Source organism: Schistocerca serialis, chromosome 2 (assembly GCF_023864345.2).
Source record: "Schistocerca serialis cubense isolate TAMUIC-IGC-003099 chromosome 2, iqSchSeri2.2, whole genome shotgun sequence".
In the NCBI taxonomy this organism is placed as follows: domain Eukaryota; kingdom Metazoa; phylum Arthropoda; class Insecta; order Orthoptera; family Acrididae; genus Schistocerca; species Schistocerca serialis.
This window is the reverse complement of record NC_064639.1, coordinates 1,036,898,558-1,036,920,347: the sequence shown is the minus strand read 5'-3', so window position 1 is coordinate 1,036,920,347 and position 21,790 is coordinate 1,036,898,558. Positions and strand designations below refer to the sequence as shown.

At 44.5% G+C, this 21,790-nt stretch overlaps 1 protein-coding gene across 1 annotated transcript in view; it reads left to right on the top strand.

Annotated features, from left to right (window-relative positions):
* Positions 1–21,790, top strand: part of LOC126458458 (transforming growth factor-beta-induced protein ig-h3) — a 319,649-nt gene that overhangs the window by 279,641 nt on the left and 18,218 nt on the right. The window contains exons 2-3 of the mRNA XM_050095528.1: positions 5,563–5,763; positions 13,657–13,962. Coding sequence (XP_049951485.1) covers positions 5,563–5,763; positions 13,657–13,962 — 507 coding nt within the window. The remainder of the gene's footprint in view (positions 1–5,562; positions 5,764–13,656; positions 13,963–21,790) is intronic.

Below are 21,790 nucleotides of genomic sequence, written 5' to 3'. Positions count from 1 at the left end.
ATGTTAAGGGTCAGTTGCCACTCCCTGCACCAAGTGCCTATCCGCTGCAGATCTTCCTGCATTTCACTACAATTTTCTAATGCTGCAACTTCTCTGTATACTACAGCATCATCCGCGAAAAGCCGCATGGGACTTCCGACACTATCTACTAGGTCATTTATATATATTGTGAAAAGCAATGGTCCCATAACACTCCCCTGTGGCACGCCAGAGGTTACTTTAACGTCTGTAGACGTCTCTCCATTGATAACAACATGCTGTGTTCTGTTTGCTAAAAACTCTTCAATCCAGCCACTCAGCTGGTCTGATATTCCGTAGGCTCTTACTTTATCAGGCGACAGTGCGGAACTGTATTGAACGCCTTCCGGAAGTCAAGAAAAATAGCATCTACCTGGGAGCCTGTAACTAATATTTTCTGGGTTTCATGAACAAATAAAGCGAGTTGGGTCTCACACGATCGCTGTTTCCGGAATCCATGTTGATTCCTACATAGTAGATTCTGGGTTTCCAAAAACGTCATGATACTCGAGCAAAAAACATGTTCTAAAATTCTACAACAGATCGACGTCAGAGATATAGGTCTATAGTTTTGCGCATCTGCTCGACGACCCTTCTTGAAGACTGGGACTACCTGTGCTCTTTTCCAATCATTTGGAACCTTCCGGTCCTCTAGAGACTTGCGGTACACGGCTGTTAGAAGGGGGGCAAGTTCTTTCGCGTACTCTGTGTAGAATCGAATTTGTATCCCGTCAGGTCCAGTGGACTTTCCTCTGTTGAGTGATTCCAGTTGCTTTTCTATTCCTTGGACACTTATTTCGATGTCAGCCATTTTTTCGTTTGTGCGAGGATTTAGAGAAGGAACTGCAGTGCGGTCTTCCTCTGTGAAACAGCTTTGGAAAAAGGTGTTTAGTATTTCAGCTTTACGCGTGTCATCCTCTGTTTCAATGCCATCATCCCGGAGTGTCTGGATATGCTGTTTCGAGCCACTTACTGATTTAACGTAAGACCAGAACTTCCTAGGATTTTCTGTCAAGTCGGTACATAGAATTTTACTTTCGAATTCACTGAACGCTTCACGCATAGCCCTCCTTACGCTAACTTTGACTTTGTTTAGCTTCTGTTTGTCTGATAGGTTTTGGCTGCGTTTAAACTTAGAGTGAAGCTAATAAGCATTATCTGACTACTTCGTCTTCACTCGAGAGTGAATGGCAGACAGTGGTGGATTCACGTGTCACTGGGCGGAAGACAAAGGAGCGGGTTGCACGGCTGGTCGTTACGCTTCAACAACTACTACGAGGTGCTACCCAGTGTTGGTAGCACTTGTGAGCCAACATGGGATGCCGCTTCTGTTGGGCCAGCGTCCGATTTTCCTGTCCAGACCGGATAAGTGAAAAGGGCAGGTTTGCTAGCCATTGAGAGCGCCAGCGTTAGGAAAATAGCATGCAGAGCTGGAAGGAATGCCCGTGTATACTCAGTATGTTTGCCGGATGGTCCCTTTTCGTGATGTCGAAGGGGCCATCCCAGCGACTATAGTGTACACTGGGTGTAACCCCCTGCAACTAGTGACACGAATGACGCCTGCTGGTTGGGTTTTGAGTCCATCCTCAGTTCCTTTCGGCGGATGGCTGGTTTGCTAAAAACAACTAACAAAGAACGTGATCAGACTAAGCTGAGTATTTGTAGCATCGTACCCAGGGTCCATCATGGTCCTCTGGTTTCGGGCAGAGTGAAAGGTCTAAACCACAGGCTCAGACGGCTCAGCGAAGGTATCTGATGGAAATTTCTCAACGTCTGGTATTTGGTGTAGAATTGTAGGGTTCCCTCTAAAAGGTCAGGTGTGCGCCACACGCAGGAAGCGGCTACAAGAAAAGCGGAGTTGTGAGGCACGCGCATATAGATAAATATTAGTGAAAACCCCCTTGGGATTAGCGACGGATTGTCAGCCGAAGTCGAAGTTAAATCAGCCACAGTATTTTTCAGAGAATGCTCGTCCTCGAAGCTAGGATATAGGAACGGTTAATACGATATTAGTTAACTGCAGGAACTTCCACGGAAAGAACCCAGAATTAATATCGCTTATTGAAGTTTATAAAGCGCAGATAATATTAGGAACAGAACGTTGGTTGAAACCGGGTGTGAATACTAAAGAAATCCTAAGTTCAGATTCGAATACCTTTAGTAAGCATACGTTAATCGCCAATAGTAGCGGCGTATTTATTGCAGTGGAGAATTCGAAAATACATAGTGAGGTCATGGATTCCGAATGTGAGTTAGACTGGCTGAAATAAGACATCAACGGACGGTCAAAAATGGTAATCGGATGCTGTTACTTAGGCCACCTAGGCCAGGTGCTGCAGTGGTAGAGTGGTTCAGAGAGAACTTAAAGAATATAGTTAGTAATTTCCTGATTATGCTGTTGTAATGGGAGGGGGGGCGGGGACCGGGGGGGGGGGGGGGGTGAACAGCAACTTGCCAGATATAGATTGGGAGAGTCACAATATCATGATGGTCCCGGAGACTCGGACATTATTCAGAATGTGTTGTCCAAAAATTACTTTGAGCAGATACAGAACCAACACGGGGAGATAATGTCTTTGGCCTCCTAGCAACAAACAGACCTGAAATTACCAAATCAGCTAATGTAGAAGAATGTATCATTCGCCGTCGTCGCCTTAATTATATATATGTGATGATTACGGTGAGGACGGCCATCGATTAGAAATACTAACACCCAAGCTATGCACAGCACAATACTAACACCTCTTCCTCTTTCTGAGCTCAGCATCTCACTCATTATGGATGGATGCTGACTCAGTTTTTCAGGATAGCAAATGAGGCGGTACAGAAAATGGCCCAGAGATCACCTGTGTGTGTGTGTGTGTGTGTGTGTGTGTGTGTGTGTGTGTGTGTAAGTATTGTATACCAGGAGTAAATGTAATGATTGTCTCTACCTAGAAGTCTGTAAATATATGTGTATACGAATTACTAGTAGTAGTAGTAGTAGTAGTAGTAGTGTGGACAAGCTGAGAATTGGTGTCTGACGGGAGGCGTGCTACGGTAGTCCGTGCAGCTGTGATGACTACTGCATGAGGGTGGCGAAGTGGTCGGCACATCTGCCTAGTAAGCACGGGACCCAGGTTCGAACCCCAGTCCAGCACAAATTTTTAACTTTCCGCAGTGATGTAAGCCAATACCCAGTCGTAGTCAGTGTCTGTACCTCTTTTTTGTCTTAAATCATAGTTGCCGCAGCATCAATTGGTGTCTGTCCTAACATCCATACATATTGTTATAAACCTTGCTTAAGTATAAAAATAGAATGTACATAATATCAATTTGCTATGGTCCAAGGGTGTTGTCGTGATCGACCTACCCTGTAATATTTTATAATCGATTATTGAAGTAAACAAACAGGAACAACAGTGAAATTATGACGTGTTATCAGGTAGCATTACCTCCTACCACGCGATGTGGCCTGGGTTCGATTCCCGGCAGGGGACTGGCTGTTTCTTTCATCATCATTTTCATCGTTGACACGCAAGTCGCCGAAGTGGCGTCAACTAAAAAGGCTTGCAATACGGTGGCAGAACCCCGAAGGGGATATCCCGTCCAATAAATGCCTTTTAGGTGTGGATGCAAAGTTCGGTCGACCCACACGTGACTACGATTTTAATAACAAAATATATAACATGTTTTAATGTTATAATAGTAATTTGTGTACCTCAGTCTACGGTACATCACTTAGCCATAATATTTAAGTAGATGCAGTTCAGAGAAATGTAGCATTTGGAGAGCAATTTTCGAAAATTTGAGAAATACGTGTTTCATGTAGTTAACTTAGGAACTATTCTAGCAACATTCTCTCTCAACGTTGACGTCATAATTTACCTTTCTGCCTTCTTTAACTAAACTTCCTCTTGTTTGCTGGTTCTGTCTGTGGACTCATGAATCGTGTCTGACTATTTGTTGACAGCCTGTGAAAATGCGTCTTTATGTGTGTGTAATGTTACCGGTCCGGCGGCGAGCCCATCCACATGAGCGAGCCATCACTTGAGCAACTAAAAAAGTGTCCTGTTTTAGCGTAACTTCTAATTTCTAGAATTCCTTCTTCTGTTCTAAACTCTTAAGTTTTAATGCTATTTTATTCTGCGAAAGCTAGTCGTCAAATTTGGAAATTAATGATGTAAGAACATGAACGCTTCAGTTAAACTTTTTTTTGTGGAGGGTGGGAGGGAGGGTGGGAGGGAGGGTGGGAGGGAGGGTGGGAGGGAGGGAGGGAGGGTGGGTGGGTGGGAGGGAGGGAGAACATCTCATCTCATCTCACACTTGGCTACACCCCCGCATATCTGTTCTTAATTCGTGTCAGAGGCATCAGTTACAAGGAAGGTAACGAAAAGCTTAACACTTACACACAACTGTGCATGGAACACAGGCATTAATGCATTTAAAGATGGAAATAGAGAAACATGAAAGTAAATAAATTTGACGAAGAAGTGGGCCACGTCCAAGGCATTAAAGTTGGCATGCAGTTGTAAGTATCAGTACCTGAGTAAACACTCATAAATACATTTAAGTGTAGACGAATTAACAAATATTAAAAAATTATTTTCGCCCAGAAACAGACTACGTCCAAGTCATTAACGTTGGCCAGAATTAATCATCATCGGTGTATGATGACGTTCACAAATGGCGATTGGGCTGTTGAGACATTGTCTGCTCCTCCCCACACTCACAGGTTTAGGGTCCACTAGCGAAATACCAAACAGTGGGTGAGTATCAGAGGTTAAACCTCTACTCCTTTTGCATGGGTACCTGCTTCGCACTTCATGTCAAGAGGAGTTATGCCTGCTGGTACATGCAGCTGGCCGGCCGGAGTGGCCGAGCGGTTCTAGGCGCTACAGTCTGGAACCGCGCGACCGTTACGGTCGCAGGTTCGAATCCTGCCTCGGGCATGGATGTGTGTGATGTCCTTAGATTAGTTAGGTTTAAGTAGTTGTAAGTTCTAGAGGACTGATCACCTCAGCAGTTACGTCCCATAGTGCTCAGAGCCATTTGAACATGCAGCTGCTCCACATTAGTTGGTCTCAGGCAACCAGTGATTATGCGACACGGCGCATTCAGAACAGTGTCCACCTGCCCAGCATGGCAAGAAGTATGGCAGACAGGCACTGCATATTCGCTCGCAGAATAGCACAACGCCAATGCAGGAGTCCGGATAGTGGCTGGTTGTTTGCCGCAGTTACGTTCCGTTAGTGTCGTACGATATTATTCGTTGGCAGCGGAGTGGTTGTGAGATAGTCTGCATCCAGGATAGGTACCCCAAAATACTTGGCATGATACTTGTCGCAGAACGACCTCATGGCAGCGCCATTTTTGCGGAACCTAGCCTAGACATTAACTCTGCTGGAATCACTGCAAAGAACAATGTCCTTGTGTCGATGCAACAGCTACGTAGCAGTAAAAAACGCTTACTAACGACTTGTAATTACTGTAGATGCAGCTGAGAGAGCCTGCAACAGTGACTGATGTGACGGCTCGGCTGACAGGCGGCTGTTGTTGTTTCAGAGGAGCCGTTCACCATCTTCACCCCGCTGAACAACAACGACACGCAGCCGGCGGCGGAGCGCCTGCTGTCGCAGCCGGCGCAGCTGAAGCGGCTCCTCCTCGACCACATCGTGCTGGGCGTGCGCCTCGACCTCAGTCTCAGCTCTGCGATCCACGTGACCGCGCTCGGCGGCAGGACCATCCACGTGCGCAGGATCAACGGTAAGTCTCCATAGTTTCCATCACTGGCAAAAAAATCCACTCTGGTCGAATTAAAGATCCGTCAAAAAGAGACGGCAATGAAAAAGGTAGATGAATACTTAGTGCCCACGCTCTTTCTCTCTCTCATCTTTGATAGTGGTGCTTCCATCCAAGATCAAAGCAGGCTATGAAGTCATCATAGTGTGACCATACATTCCAAAACCCGATGCGCTGCTACCAGTGTCATCGTTTCAACCACACTCAAATGTCTTGTCGACACTTGGCTACATGTGTAACCTGTGGTAGGGATGCGCATGAGAGTGATTGTCCGCATCCTTCCCCCCGCTCTATCAACTGCAATGGCGACCATGCTGCCACCTCTCGAGATTTTCATGTGTATCTCGATGAGCGGGCTATCCAGGAGATCTGGTTAAAGGAAAAAGTGCCTTACCCGGTTGCTCTCAAATTATTGGCTACTCTAAACCCTCCATTCTACCATCTGGCACTTACAGTACTGTTCTTGCTACATCTCGCTCCATGAAGACATATCCACGCAGACTTGCGACCTCAAATTAATCACTGCAGTCGTGAAATAGCTGAAATCGCCTAGTGTCATGGTAGCATCGCTGTCTCCTCGTCCAGCTGTGCAACAAGCCACCAAACATTTTCCTCCTGGGGTGAAGTTACCTACACAACTGGCAGGCCAGAAAGGACAAGAGGAGTACTCCTGCAAAGACTTCCTACGTCCCTCCAGCCAACAAACATTTGAGTCTTCCTCTGCCTACAGGAAAGGCTCCAAGAAGCCAAACAAAGGCAAATGGTCTCCTCCTCCTCCAACTCGGAGACCCTCTTCGACGGTGTCGCCACGTGACACCCTCGCCCAGTCAACCTCCGTATCGCCAGTGTGCATCGCCAACCGTTTTTCTGCCCCGGACTCTGCAGACCAACAAAGGGAGAATGCCGACGCCTCTGTATATCTCGTGGACTAGGTGCTCCAGCCTCGACGCCCTGTAGCAGTCTTCGAAGGCTGGCACTCGGCAGCCGCCGAGGTGATACCCCTTCATTTTTTCCTCCTCCCCTTTTCTCGTTATGACTATCCGTCAGTGAAACGTTTGTGGCCTTCGATCAAACAGGGAGGAACTATGGCTGCTCTTAGAATCGCACCATCCACTTGTTCTCTGTCTCCAGGGAACAAAATTTGCCTCCTCGCGACCACTTTGAGCCCTCGCTTTTCCTCCACTTCCGTTTCGACCTCCTCCACTCCTCCCTCTCCGAGGACGGCATTCCATCTCATGGGGGTCATGCTGCTCATACGGGGTGACGTTTATAGTTATCCCATCTCCCTGACTGCCCGCCTTCAAGCTGTTGCATTTCACCTTTTCCTTTCTCACTTGATCGTTTCCCTTTGTACCGTTTACGTCCCTCATCATTCGATGTCACCAGGGCAGACATCCTCCAGCTTATTGCCCAGCTACCTCACTCCTTTCTGCGGTTCGGTGACCTTAATGGGCACCATCCCCTTTGGGGTTCTCCCAGAACCTGTCAGAGGCGCTCTCTTGGCTGACCTTCTCAATCAACTAAATCTGCTCTGCCTTAACAATGGAGCATCCAAGGTCGTTTCAAACTCCACGCACAAGTATTCCCATTTGGACCTATCCCTCTGTACTGCCCAGCTTGTCCGTCGTCTCGAGGGGTTCGTTCTCTCTGAAAATTACTCGAGCGACCATTTCCTGTGTGCTATCCATCTGCTGACTCCCACGCCACCCACATGCACACCCAATTGGCCGACTGGATGCTTTTACCACGATGCAGTTCGCGCGCTGATACATGCTCTTCACGTTTTTAACCGTCATCCTACGATGTCACACTGCATTCATTGTAAACAGTTGCATGCACCGTGTCGTCGCGTTCTTCGGGATAGCAAAAACGCTAGCCGGATTTCATTCACTAGTTCTTTTAACAGTTCCACTCCCTCTTCCATAGTGTGGGCCAACCTCCAATGTCTCTCTGTGACCAAGATCCAGTCCCCAATTTTCAGCCTGACAGTAGCAGACGATGTCTTGGACCCTGTTGCCATCTCCAACCTCTTTGTCCTTGATTTTGCAGAATTTTGAGCTCCTCCTACCATCACCCTGCCTTCCTCCACGAGAAACGAGCGGAGGTGGCTCAGGTGATGCCCCTCACTTCTAAGAATCGTGAGTGCTACGGTGCCGCCTTTACTATGATGGAGCTAGATAATGATCTCTCTTCATCCAGATCCTCAGCCCCATGGCAAGACGAAGTTTACATTCAGATGTTGCAGCACCTTTCTCTTCTGGGCAAGCACTTTCTCCTTCATATGCACGACCGCATCTGGGCAGAGGGCACGTTTTCCAGACCTTAGCCTGGTAAGGACAAACGCCTTCCTTCTAGCTACAGCTCCATTTCTCTCACCAGCTGTGGTTGCAAAGTGATCGAATGCATGATTAATGCCTGGCTAGTATGGTGGCTCGAGTCCCACGATATACTAACCACTGCACAGTGTGGATTTCGAGCGCGCCCTCCTGCAGTTGACTATGTCGTGACTTCGTCCACCAACGTCACGAATGGTTTTTTGCGGAAATCTCAGACTGTGGTCGTGTTTTTCAATTTGGAGAATTTCTAAGACACATACTGGAAGAATGGTATTCTCTGTAGTCTAAATATGGGGACATTCGTGGCTGCATGCCTCGTTTCCTTCGGGAATTTTTTTTTAAAAGACCGAGTTTTCAAGGTACGTGTGTGTTCTGCCTTGTCGGACATCTTTATTCAGGAAAACGGTGTGTCTCATGGTTCCGTCCTGATCGTCATCCTCTTTGCTATCGACATTAACCCCATTGTGGCGCCGGCCGGAGTGGCCGTGCGGTTCTAGGCGCTACATTCTGGAACCAGGCTACCACAACGGTCACAGGTTCGAATCCTGCCTCAGGCATGGATGTGTGTGATGTCCTTAGGTTAGTTAGGTTTAAGTAGTTCTAAGTTCTAGGCGACTGATGACCTCAGAAGTTAAGTCGCATAGTACTCAGCCATTTGAACCAACCCATTGTGGCCTGTCTCCCGCCGGGCATCTTCAGCTCCATTTTCTTTGACGGTTTTGCCATCTATTACAGTTCTTCACGGACCTGTCTCATTGTCGATCGTCTTTACTCATAGACCATCAACAATGGCTTTCGTTTTCCCATTGACAAAACCGTTTGTATGAATTTTTGGCGGCCCAACTGGTTTCTTCCAGCGTCTGTTCATCTTAGGCCTGTTGCTCTTTCGTTCGTTGAAACTACGAAATTCCTGGGGCTCATATTCTGTAGAACTTTCTTGGTCCTCCCAAGTGTCCAAGTGTCTTACGTGGTGGTCCGCTGTATGCGGTCCATCAATATCCTACGTCTCCTCAGTGGTACTTCCTGGGGAGCAGATCGAACCATTCTCCTCTGTTTGTACCAGTCCCTTGCCCGTCCGAAACTAGACTATGGGTATTACGTTTATGCATCTGCTCGTCCGTCCCTCTTACGCCGTCTCAATACTATCCACCATCGTGGCATCCGTTTTCCCACTGGCGCCTATTACATCCAGTTGAGAGTCTGTATGTGAAAGCTGGAAAACTATTGCTGTCCTACTTTCTCCTCAGCAGATATGCATACCATTTGTCTGCCATGCATGGTCCCCCGTCCTATGCCTCCTTAGATGACTCCTTTGATCGCCAGTATGGGGCCAGTCTGTCTACTCTGTTAGGCCGGTATTACACTATCACAAATCTTTGTCAAAGATATTTGATGGTGTAATAGGGAACTTTGTCAAATGTCGTCCAGTATTTGATCAAATCTAGGGCCTCGCTGTAGATTTTATCAAAGAAGTCGCTTGTCTTCTGTTCACTGCAATGTGACATGTTACCACATGGAGCGCTAGCATCGCTGCATCGTTCTGTTGTCTGTAGTGTTTTTATAACCATTGCCGGTAAATACAATTGGTGTGTGCCGACAATTACAAAATTAATAGAGATGTATGAAGCTGATGAGGCGCTTTACAAGTGAGGCACCCTGAATACAAAAATAGTTTAAGAAGATTGGAGACCTAACCTAACCATCTCCTGTAGCAAGTAATCGGAGTGTTACAGTGAGCCTGTCTTGTGCAGATGTAGCACTTCTTAAGTGAATATTGTGCTTTGTGATATGAGGATACACTTCACTGAGCACATACAGAAATGTATACTCATCCATTCTTAAGTAATTGATGTACGACTTGACGTGCTCCACTATAAGCTCACGTAACAAGTTTCGTTGAATGCTTTTATCGTGTCGTCTTAAAACCCACGGCTTCACCCGGATATGTTTCCTTTTTTTTTCCCCGCTTCTCTTCTGCATGTGTACACAGTGCAATTGTGGTACGTGCAACTGCTGCGGTTAATAACAAGTTGTTGTTGTCAGCCATCTTGAATTTTGACGAAAAATATGACAGTGTAATACCCCTTCTAAAGCTACGTCAAAGATCTTTGTCAAATATATTTGACGGAATAATTGATCACATCTTTGATCAAATCTTTTACAAAGAAATTTGATAACTGTAATACCGGTCTTACCTCATGGAGTTAGCTTTTAGCTCTTGCTTCGGCAGCTACTTGCCACTTTCCCGATGGGTTGTGAACCGTTCACCACATTGGCTTCGTGAGGCGGCCCGTGTTCACCCTGGCCCTCATTCGCTTCCTAAGGACACTACTCCAGCCTCGCTCTATTCAGTTTTACGAGCTCCGCGATAGTGCCTTTGTGTACAATGATGGTTCTCGGACTCACCGTGGTGTCGGGTCTGCCTTTATCATTGGCACCAACGTTTATTGGTACCAGCTTCCGAAACACTGCTCAGTATTTACAGCAGCGCTCTTCGCCCTGCATCAGGCCACACAGTACATCCGTCGATATAGGCTTTTCAATTGTCATCTGCTCCAACTCTCTGTGCCCTTCAAAGCATCTGTGTGCTGTACACCGTCCATGCCTTAGTGCAACAAGTCCAGGAAAGCTCCCACTTGCTCAGTCTTGATGGAGCCAGTGTTATGTTTGTGATTTCCTGGTCACGTCGGTCTGACAGGAAAAGAGATCACTGATAGAAAGAAGGATCCTTTGTTGTATGATTATATGATAGCGGAACAAACACTGGTAGCAGTTACTTCTGTAAAATATCTGGGAGTATGCATGCGGAACGATTTGAAGTGGAATGATCATATAAAATTAATTGTTGGTAAGGCGGGTACCAGGTTGAGATTCATTGGGAGAGTCCTTAGAAGGTGTAGTCCATCAACAAAGGAGGTGGCTTGCAAAACACTCGCTAGACCTATGCTTGAGTATCGCTCATCAGTGTGGGATCCGTACCAGATCGGGTTGACGGAGGAGGTAGAGAAGATCCAAAGAGCGGCGCATTTCGTCACAGGGTTATTTGGTAACCGTGATAGCGTTACGGAGATGTTTAGCAAACTCAAGTGGCAGACTCTGCATGAGAGGCGCTCTGCATTGCGGTGTAGCTTGCTCGCCAGGTTTCGAGAGGGTGCGTTTCTGGATGAGGTATCGAATATATTGCTTCCACCTACTTATACCTCCCGAGATGATCACGAATGTAAAATTAGAGAGATTCGAGCACGCACGGAGGCTTTCAGACAGTCGTTCTTCCCGCGAACCACACGCGACTGGAACAGAAAAGGGAGGTAATGACAGTGGCACGTAAAGTGCCCTCCGCCACACACCGTTGGGTGGCTTGCGGAGTATAAATGTAGATGTAGATGCTGCTGTCAAGGCTGCAGTCCTCGTATCTCAGCCCGCTAGTTCTTAAGTCATCTCTGGTGATGTCTGCGTTGCCGTCTATCAGCAAGTGGTGTCGTTTTGGCGTCACCACTGGTCCTCCCTCCATGAGAACAAGCTCCGGGTTATGAAGCCTCGTCTAGTGGCTTGGACGATCTCCTCTCGGCCCTCTTGTGAAAAGATCATTTCAGTTGTATCGGGCACTGTCTTTTTAGTCATCGGCATTTTTTAGGTGGTGCTCCCCCACCACTTTGTGCTCAGTGCGCTCAACCATTGATGGTCCGCCATTTCCAGACCGAATGCCCCATTTTTAACCACTTAAGTTCTCTTTCGTGTTTGCCGTCTGAGTTATCGGCCGTTTCAGCAAACGACGCCCGGGCTGTCGACCACGTTTTGTTTTTTATCCGTCGTAGCAATATGGTGGAAGATACATATTCTTTAGTTCAGGACCTCCGTTTCTCTATGGCGTATTTTATAGACCTTTCTCTACGTCCCTGTTTTTAGCTGTCTTCTCTTCCGTCCATTGGGATTAACGTGCAGTAGTTTTTAACTCCTCTCTTTGTCTTCGTGTACTACAGTTCTGACAGAGGCACTTGTGACCTTAGTTGTTTTTGCTCACTAAAAACAAACTGATCAATATTTAGTTACCTTTCCCGTGAAGGCTTTGTTGTTTCAGATGATTCTTCATTTGATTTACGTATTTCAAGCTGTAATATGAAAAGCAAAATGATCTCAAAATTTCCCCGTCATACGGTTATAAGCCAAACAAAAATAAAATCCTCCAAAATGGCATTCACGACACAAATACCTTTTAAAAGTCTGTTGCCATTAAAACTACATTCTTGCAGCGTTAAGCAGTCGCTGAACTGTTATCTAGGAACTACTCAATCCAATCACACAATTGGTCTGATAGTCCATATGCTCGTACTTTATTCATTAAACGACTGAGGGGAACTGTATCGAACGCCTTGCGGAAGTCAAGAAACACGGCATCTACCTGGGAACCCGTGTCTATGGCCCTCTGAGTCTCGTGGACGAATAGCGCGAGCTGGGGTTTACACGATCGTCTTTTTCGAAACCCATGCTGATTCCTACAGGGTAGCTTTCTAGTCTCCAGAAGTCATTATACTCGAACATAATGTGTTCCAAAATTCAATTGATCGACGTTAGGGATATAGGTCTATAGTTCTGCACATCTGTTCGACGTCCCTTCTTGAAAGCGGGGATGACCTGTGCCCTTTTCCAATCCTTTGGAACGCTACGCTCTTCTAGAGACGTACGGTACACCGCTGCAAGAAGGGGGCAAGTTCCTAAGCGTACTCTGTGTAAAATCAAAGTGATATCCATCAGGTCCAGCGGACTTTCCTCTTTTGAGCGATTTTAATTGTTTTTCTATCCCTCTGACATCTATTTCGATATCTACCATTTTGTCATCTGTGCGACAATCTAGAGAACATTATGGAGCATATCTGGGATGCCTTGCAACGTGCTGTTCAGGAGAGAACTCCATCCCCTCGTACTCTTTCGAATTTATGGTGTCGACTTCCTCCTGCACTACTTCAGACGTTGTTGAGTCCAGGTCAGGTCGTGCTGCGGCACTTCTGCGTGCGCGTGGGGGCCCCTACACGATTTTAGGCAGGTGTACCAGTTCCTTTGGCTTTTTAGTGTGTGGGGGGGGGGGGGGGGTGGAGGGAGGGAGGAGGGAGGATGTAGGATGTCTATTGCTGTGGCCATGTCCGGAAAATACACCACATGCATATGAATTAAAGAACTTTGTTCGCTATCTTCTTCTATAATTAACATTAGGGCTGTAAGACGACAATCTTCCATAGCGGTAGGTCATTTCGATCCATTGGATATGGATGAAAAGTACATCTTTGATTAGTTTCGATATCCCAGAACCCCTTCTGGACGGGACGCACGGAGTAGGATTAATGTAAAGTAATTGTACACAGGGACCCATGGAGTAGGATTAATGTAAAGTAATTGTACACAGGGACCCATGGAGTAGGATTAATGTAAAGTAATTGTACACAGGGACCCGTGGAGTAGGATTAATGTAAAATAATTGTACACAGGGACCCATGGAGTAGGATTAATGTAAAGTAATTGTACACAGGGACCCAGTACGCAAACGGCGCGCGAGTGGTGCTGGAGCGCGTGGACGTGCCCGGCGGCATCCTGGTGGTGGTGGACGGCTACCTGTTCCCGGAGGACCTGGAGGCGGAGGCGGCGCCGCCCGCCGCGCAGTCGCTCGTCAAAGTGACGGCGCCCCCAGCAGCCCCCACTGCGCCGGCGCCCGGCCACGACGCCAACTCCACCTTCCTCGAGAACGTCAGCCACGTGCTCTCATTCCTCAAGAGCGGCGTCCGTGTCTTCAGGGACTTCCTCTCGCGCTCCAACGTCTCCCAGCTGCTCAAAGACGGTAAGTGCAGTGTGCGGGAACCAAATCACACGTCTCTCAAAATCAGATTCTTCGTTAATTTCGGTTTGGATTTCAGAAAGCTCCCTCCGTAGAATATTCTGTTTTTTCAGTTCACGAAGCAGATTCTACAGACTTTAAGCAAGGGAATATTGCCAACTGGTATTTTCTGTGCTTTATCTGTTGTTGTTGTTGTGGCCTTCAGTCCTGAGACTGGTTTGATGCAGCTCTCCATGCTACCCTATCCTGTACAAGTTTCATCATCTCCCAGTACCTACTGCAACCTACATGTAGGTTGCAGTAGGTGCTTTATCTAAAGCGTTTTATTATGCAGTTTGCAGTATTCTCCTACAGATGTATGTGAAATCCTGTTGGTAACTGATTTTCATATTCAACTATACTCAGATCCACGAACGATAGCGGTTTGTGCAGATAGAGAAAAAGTACAGAGATGGCATTGCTGGCGGTACGAAGTGACAGCTGCGGTACACGCATACACGTGCTTTGAGATTAGATTAGTTTTTCGTTCCATAGATCCGTGCTGAGGAGATCCTCGTGGATGTGGAACACGTCATTTTTTTAAAGCTGAAATAACAATACTAGTAGTATGAATATATACAATACATCATTTATTTCTATTAAAAAATTCGTCAATGGACTAGGAGGAGTTGACCACTAGTATGTCTTTCAGGCTCCTTTTAAACTGATCTTTATTTGTAACTAAATTTTTTATGTTTGCTGGCAAATTATTGAAGATGTGTTCCTGAGTAGTGGACCCCTTTTTGAACTAAAGTAAGTGCTTTTAAGTCCTTATGCAGATCATTTTTGTTCCTGGTATTGTATGTATGAACTGATCTATTTGTTGGAAAAAGATATATTATTTAGGACAAATTTCATCAAGGAGTAAATATACTGAGAGGCAGTAGTTAGTATAACCAGTTCTTTGAAGAGGTTTCTACAGGACATCCGTGAATTTACTCCACAAATAATACGTATTACACTCTTTTGGACTCTGAAAACTTTTGTTTGACTTGAAGAGTTACCCCAAAATATTATACCATATGACATTATGGAATAAAAGTACGCAAGCTTTTTCATTTTTATGTCGCCTATGTCTGCTAATACTCGAATTGCAAATACAGATTTGTTACTGCGTTTCTGCAGTTCTGTGGTGTGCTCCTCCCAACTGAATTTATCAAGTTGTATTCCCAGGAATTTAAGACTGTCAACTTCTATCTGCTCTTCTTTATATTTTATGCATATGCTGGGTGGAAACCTCCTACAGGTTCTGAATTGCATATAGTGAGTCTTTTCGAAGTTTAATGTCAGTGAGTTGGCTTTAAACAGTTTATTAATATCCATGAAAATATCATTAGCAGATCTTTCTAGAACTACACTCGACATACTATTTATTGCAATACTTGTCATCTGCAAACAAAACGAACTCTGCTTCTGTCAGTGTAACCGATGAGAGATCATTAATGTACACAAAAAAAGCAATGGCCCTAAGATGGATCCTTGGGGCACACCACATGTAATTTCTTCCCATTCTGATGATGACTGATGACTTAATTGACACCATTTGTTTCCTGTTAGTGAGGTATGACTTGAACCAATTTGCAGCACTGCCCATGACACCATAGAATTCTAATTTATTTAAAAGGATGTTGTGATTCAAACAATTGAATGCCTTTGACAAATCACAGAAAATACCTGCTGCTTGTAATTTGTTATTTAATGAATTAATTACATTTTCACTGTAGGTGTAAATAGCTTTCTCGATATCAGAACCCTTCAGAAATTCAAACTGTGTTCTTGATAATATGTTATTTGTGGTCAGATGGTTGAGAAGCTGCCTGTACATTACTTTTCTAAAATTTTTGAGAATGCTGCAAAAAGTGAAATCGGTCTGTACTTTAATGGTATCTCTCTATCCCCTTTCTTGAATAGAAGCTTAACATCTGCATATTTTAGCCAGTCAGGAAATGTCCCAGTTATAATTGACTAATTACACAAGTAACTTAGAATTGTACTAAACTCACAAGAATGCTTGATGAAAGCATGCATCCCGCAGATTGTTTCTCGCTTGCATGTGTAGAATCTGTCACTTACCACCACCAACAGCCATGACAACTCGCAACAAATGGAACAAAAATTCACTAAATAACTCGCTGTGATCACGTTACATGGTCGTACTGCATATAGCAAAGCAGAACGCTCAGAACACTGCTGAACGCTCATTCACTGTCGGAGAACACATGACGCAGGTGTGCAGGACAAGCACAACTCGACTGCCATCGTTTGTGACTGCAACTATGAAACGATGCAGGTTGTTGCATTAAGAAACTCAGGAAGTGTTCACAATGAAACAGTTCCTTCACAAAAGGGAATATCATTGCAGGTGTACCACAGAGACCAATACTGGGCCTGCTGTTGCTCTTGTTACATATAAATCGTCTACGTCTACATACATACTCTACAAGCCAGCAAGCAGTATTCGTTATGGGTACCTTGTACCACTGCCACTAGTTTCCTGTCATGTTCCACTTGTAAATGAAGTGAGGAAAAATGATTGTCTATATGCTCCTGTACAAGTCATAATTATTCTTACCAATTCTTAACAGATCTTATGAATAACGTACATTGGTGGCAGTAGAATCGTTTTTGCAGTCTGCCAATTCCCAAAATTTTCTCAATGGCGTTTCGTGAAAATCACGTCATCTCCCTCCAATGATTTCCATTTGAGTGATGGAGATGCTTCATTAACAGTTGTACATTGATCAGACTTGCCAGTAACAAATTCAGCAGCATGCCTCTGAACTGTTACAGTGCCTTGTTTTAATTCGACCTGGTTGGAACCAAAATACTCGACCAGTAGTCGAGAATGGGTCGCACATGTTTTCTATATGTGATCTCCTTTACACATAAACTACACTTTCATAAATCCTCCCAATAAACCAAAGTCTAAGATTCACCTTCCCTACTACTGACATTACACACGCGTTTCATTTCATTTTCTTTGCAGTGTTACACATAGATATTTAATTACTATAATTGTGTCAGGATGCATACAGAAACAAGGACCTTACGAAAAGGAAATAAAAAAGCTGTACCTGAAGCACACCACAGAGTTCTGAGAACAACCAGAAAGAAAGCAACATCCACAATGTATATGGCATTGTAAATAATACCAGGAAAGGATGTCGACTGCAGGCAGCAGCTCTTTAAATCAGTGGAAACATTATGGTTGGATCACAGACCTGGAAAGAATATTTTGATAACTTATTGGACTGTCTTGAATCAGAAAACAACCTAAAGAAAACTTGCCCTACTATAGCTGAACTTCTTGCAAATGACCCAATATACAAAGTAGTAACCAGCAGACAGAAGAAACTGAAAAACCACAAAGTGGCTAGAAGTGAAAGAATACCAGTGAAATTACTAAAATATGCAATAATAAAGTTAATGAGAAAATGTTTCATCCTATTCTTAAAATTTGGCAAGATGAAAAAGTGCTGGTGAATGGAAGGAATCAGTCTTTGTCTCTATACACGATTAAGGAGATAAACAGAACTGTAGGAATTAGTGGAATATCCGTACTAGTCACTGTGTACAAAGGACTCTCTTGTATAATATTGCAAAGACTCACTCTCCTATATTGAGGACATATTAAAGGACTACCGAAATGGTTTTCAGAAAAATAGACAGCATGTCTGCATAGAGAGTCCATCACTGAAAAAGTATGGGTGTACAACAGCAGCAGCAATTACCTGTATTTCTCCCAGTGTGTTCAATGTTCGCAGTTGAGTCACCTTTCGTCAGTACAGATATAGTGAAAAACAAATCGTACATATGTTGCGCTATTCACCAATAGTGCACAGGGTGACTCATAAGAGTTGGCACCAAGATCTACAGCCTTTCTGCCGTAAGCAGAAATTGTTTCCAACAAGACTGGTTATATTTTGTGAAAATATGCATGGGAAATGTGGTCTCTGGCCTCCACCTAAGATTATGGTCCTCTTTGGTTCTATTAATGATGATTTTTGGTTTGTGTAAGGCAGGTGTCTGTCACATGCCTTTGCAGGTGTGGCATGTCATACATTGGTCAGATCATGTGGACTGTGAAGGAGTGGTGTACAGAGCATAAGAATCACAGACACTTAAGAGCTGAGCAGATTTGCTATTGCAACACATTTTCTTGGCACCAGTCATCCTATAGAATATAGCAAAACAGAGAATCTAGCTGAAACTCTAAAACAGTCATCACACCAGTACTGCTATATAGAGTGGAAGCATGGAGCTTGAGGAATAGAGGATGACCACCATTTATGTCTTTGAAAATAAAGTGACAGAAAAGTCTTTGTGCCAGCATTTGACCAATTGACACAAACCTTGGCTTGAAGGTAAATGAAGAACTAGTTAAGCCAGCCAGCCAGCCAACCCTTGGTAGTAGGAAACAGCACATAACAGCAAGAACTGGAGGCAAGCAGTGAGAGTGTTAAGAGGTCGTCACATCCCAAAGAAGCCGAGAGAATGAATGAGTGTCAAACAGTATACCACCAATATTGTACTTGAACATTACAGGATTGTTTTTCATACTTATCTACATTAGTTTACAGTTTTCTATGTGTAGAGCAAACTGCCATTCACCACAGTAAAGAAAAATTCTGTATGTCATTTTATATCCACCTCTAGTCACACAACAAAGACACTTCCCCCTACACAGCAGCATCATCAGCAAACAGTTGCACACTACTGCTCACTCTGTCCATCAGATTATTTATGTATAGAGAACAAGAGTGGTTCTGTCACACTTTCCTGGGGCACACCTGATGATAACCTTGCCTGTGATGAACACTGTCCATAGTTTGTCTAGCCTCCTTCTCCACTTGCTGGGACCTTCATTAAATCTGCAGTGGGGCACTGTCAGTTGATTTCTTCTATCATGTATCCAAAAAGCAGGAATAACTCCCTTTGCTGATAATACAAGTAATAAATAAAGACTAATGAAGTGACTCTTTAAAATATAAGAATTTCTTGAAATTTAATAATTGGTACTCTGCAAATGGACTGTCACTGCATTTAGATAAGATACACTACATACAGATTAAGCTTATCCATTACAGATGACTGTTAACGGAACATAAATACATAAAACTGCAACCAGTCACTTTTTTGAATAGGTATTTATTATTCCATGAAATGAAATGGTTTTCAGACCTTTTCAGGTTCACCTTCTGATGGTTTTCTGGAAGTTAAATAACTTTCTTGCATATTGCTGGTTGCTGGCTCTGTGACACGAAGATGGAACATGCTTTGATGCGTTACCTATTCAAAAAAGTGACAGGTTGCGGCTTTATATGTTTACAGTATATACAATTCAATATTGTAGGTGATCTGACCACATCATCACAAAGAATGCATGGAGGTAAATCAATAAATGTAGCAGGGTATTCTAAATTTTTAGGTATTCATACTGATAAGAGCCTGAAGTGGAAGTCACATATTACAGATATTCTTAAATATCTACACCCTGCAGCTTTTGGATGATGGGTAATATAAGATTGTGGAGACTGAAAATGTCTGGAAGTTGACTTAACTTTACCAATTTTCTTTCACTAATGTCTTAAGACAAGATTCTCTGGGGATAACTCATGATTGAGGGGAAAGCATTTGTTGTGCAGAAGCTTCTAATCAGGATAATATGTAGTGTCTTTCAGCCATAATGTTTGATGTTACTCTTGTGGTCGTTACGTGAAATACATGTTGAAGTATTTGGCAATAAAATGTACACAGAGATGTTAAATACTACCATTATCCTATCTATGAATAAATCTACTACTGGTGGCACCTATAGTTTTTATATGCAAATAAACAGATATATATTTAAAATATGTACAATTATTGAAATATTATAAGATACTAAATTTAAAAATCCATTCATAAATCTATCCTGTGCCCTGCTTAAAGACTGTTGTTTTCCACTGGGAAAAAAACATTGCTGCTAAATCTTCCGTGAGAATATCCTTGGCTGCCACAGGGCCGCAGTCTTTTCAGCATTACTTCCTTTCCATGATGCGAGCTTATACTTCCACTATCCCTTTCCTCCTCTGCCTCTCCATTAGATGGTTTACTTAGTGTAGACACTTGTTAGACATGCCTTATGATCGGGGACTAAAGTTTCCATGCCCAGTGTTTTCTACAACTTTTCATTCAGTAAATGGATGGGCCTGTTGTTGGGTTTGACCTACCACCAATTTTCAAAATTCTCCAAAAGTGCAGAACATGCAGGGAAGGTCACCCATTTTATCCATGCCGTTGTGGGGGCGGTCATAAAGTACCTGCATGGTGGTGGCCCCCCTGACCATGTAGGGATCATGCAGTTGATACCTGAGCTGAAAACTTACCATGTATGCCATGTAGTATGTGCTCATCATGATTGTGGCATGGGGACTCTGAGCAATGGATTACTGGTCAGGTAGCCCTTGCTGACACTGGGTGGTACCCATGGAAAGGGCCCCCGTTTGGAGTGGGTAGCACCATGGCGAATGAGCCGCAGATGAAGTGGATGAAGTTATCTCCTGCTGGTGGTCATATGGCCCCAACAGCCTCTAAGGAAGGAAAGTCTTCACTTGATGCAGGTAGATAAACCATGCAATGTTCCATTCCCTGGCTATGATGTGAGGGGAGCATGAGCTAAGTAGCACACAGAGAAATATTCCCTCCAATACTTGGTTTACACAAGGGCTGATGAGGATTCCTTCTTCACCACAAAGCCCTTAAAGAACATAGAAGACAAGTTTGAGGAAGTTGGAGCCATTCCTAAAATGAAAAGTGGGTCAATTTTTATCAAAAAAGGATCCCCTGCCCAGTCAAGACTGCTGCTCACTTCTAAGAAGTCAGGTGACCTACTGGTGACTGTCACTCCCCGTAATAGTCTAAATACAGTTCAGGGCATCATTTTTCACAGACCTGCTCTTGCAATGTGGTCATGAGCTACATGTCAACCTGGAGTGATGGCATTGTCTGTCGTGTCCATGGGCAGTCAGAGGACAACAGAGTTGCTACTGGTGCCTTCGTCTTGGCCTTTGAGGGTGATTCATTGCCTGAAAAGGTCAAGATGATGGTATACTGATGTGAGGTGAAACCATATGCCCCCCCATGTGGTGTTTCAGGTGTTTGAAATTAAGACACATGTCTTTGTGCTGCAACATTAGCTCCATCTGTTTAAATTGTGGGTAACCACTGCATGCAAATGCCACTTGTGCCCCTCTCACCTTCTGCATTAACTGTGAAAAGCACCATTCTTCCCGCTCACCAAATTGCGCCATTTTCCAGAAAGAGAAGAAAATAAGACTGTGGTCAAACTAACTTGTCAAGAGGCCAGGAAGAAGGATGAGTAGTTGCACCCAGCATGTATGACAGTGTCATATGCTACAGCTACAATGATGTCACTCCCTTTGGTGATGGTACTACCACTCATTACACCTCATACAGTGGGTCCACAGGGCTGCTCAATCTTGTCTGCCCCCTCCCCCCCCCCCCCTCCCTGATGGTTTGGGGGCTTTCCTCTTGCTGCTCCCTCCACAACCACTTTGGGATTGTTGGCTTCCCTACCAGTGGGGATATTGGCCCCACCTCCCAACTGCAGACAGTTCTCCTTCCCTGGGACACTTCCTTCCAAGGATTCTGTTGGTCTACAACTGTATGCCAGCCACTGACTGAAGGACCCACATGGTGCTGGTCACAGGGATTCATGATCACCATCATTGCCTGAAACTGATTCAGAGAAGCCCTCGGAATCCTCCAAGGAGAGAAAAGATTAGTAGTA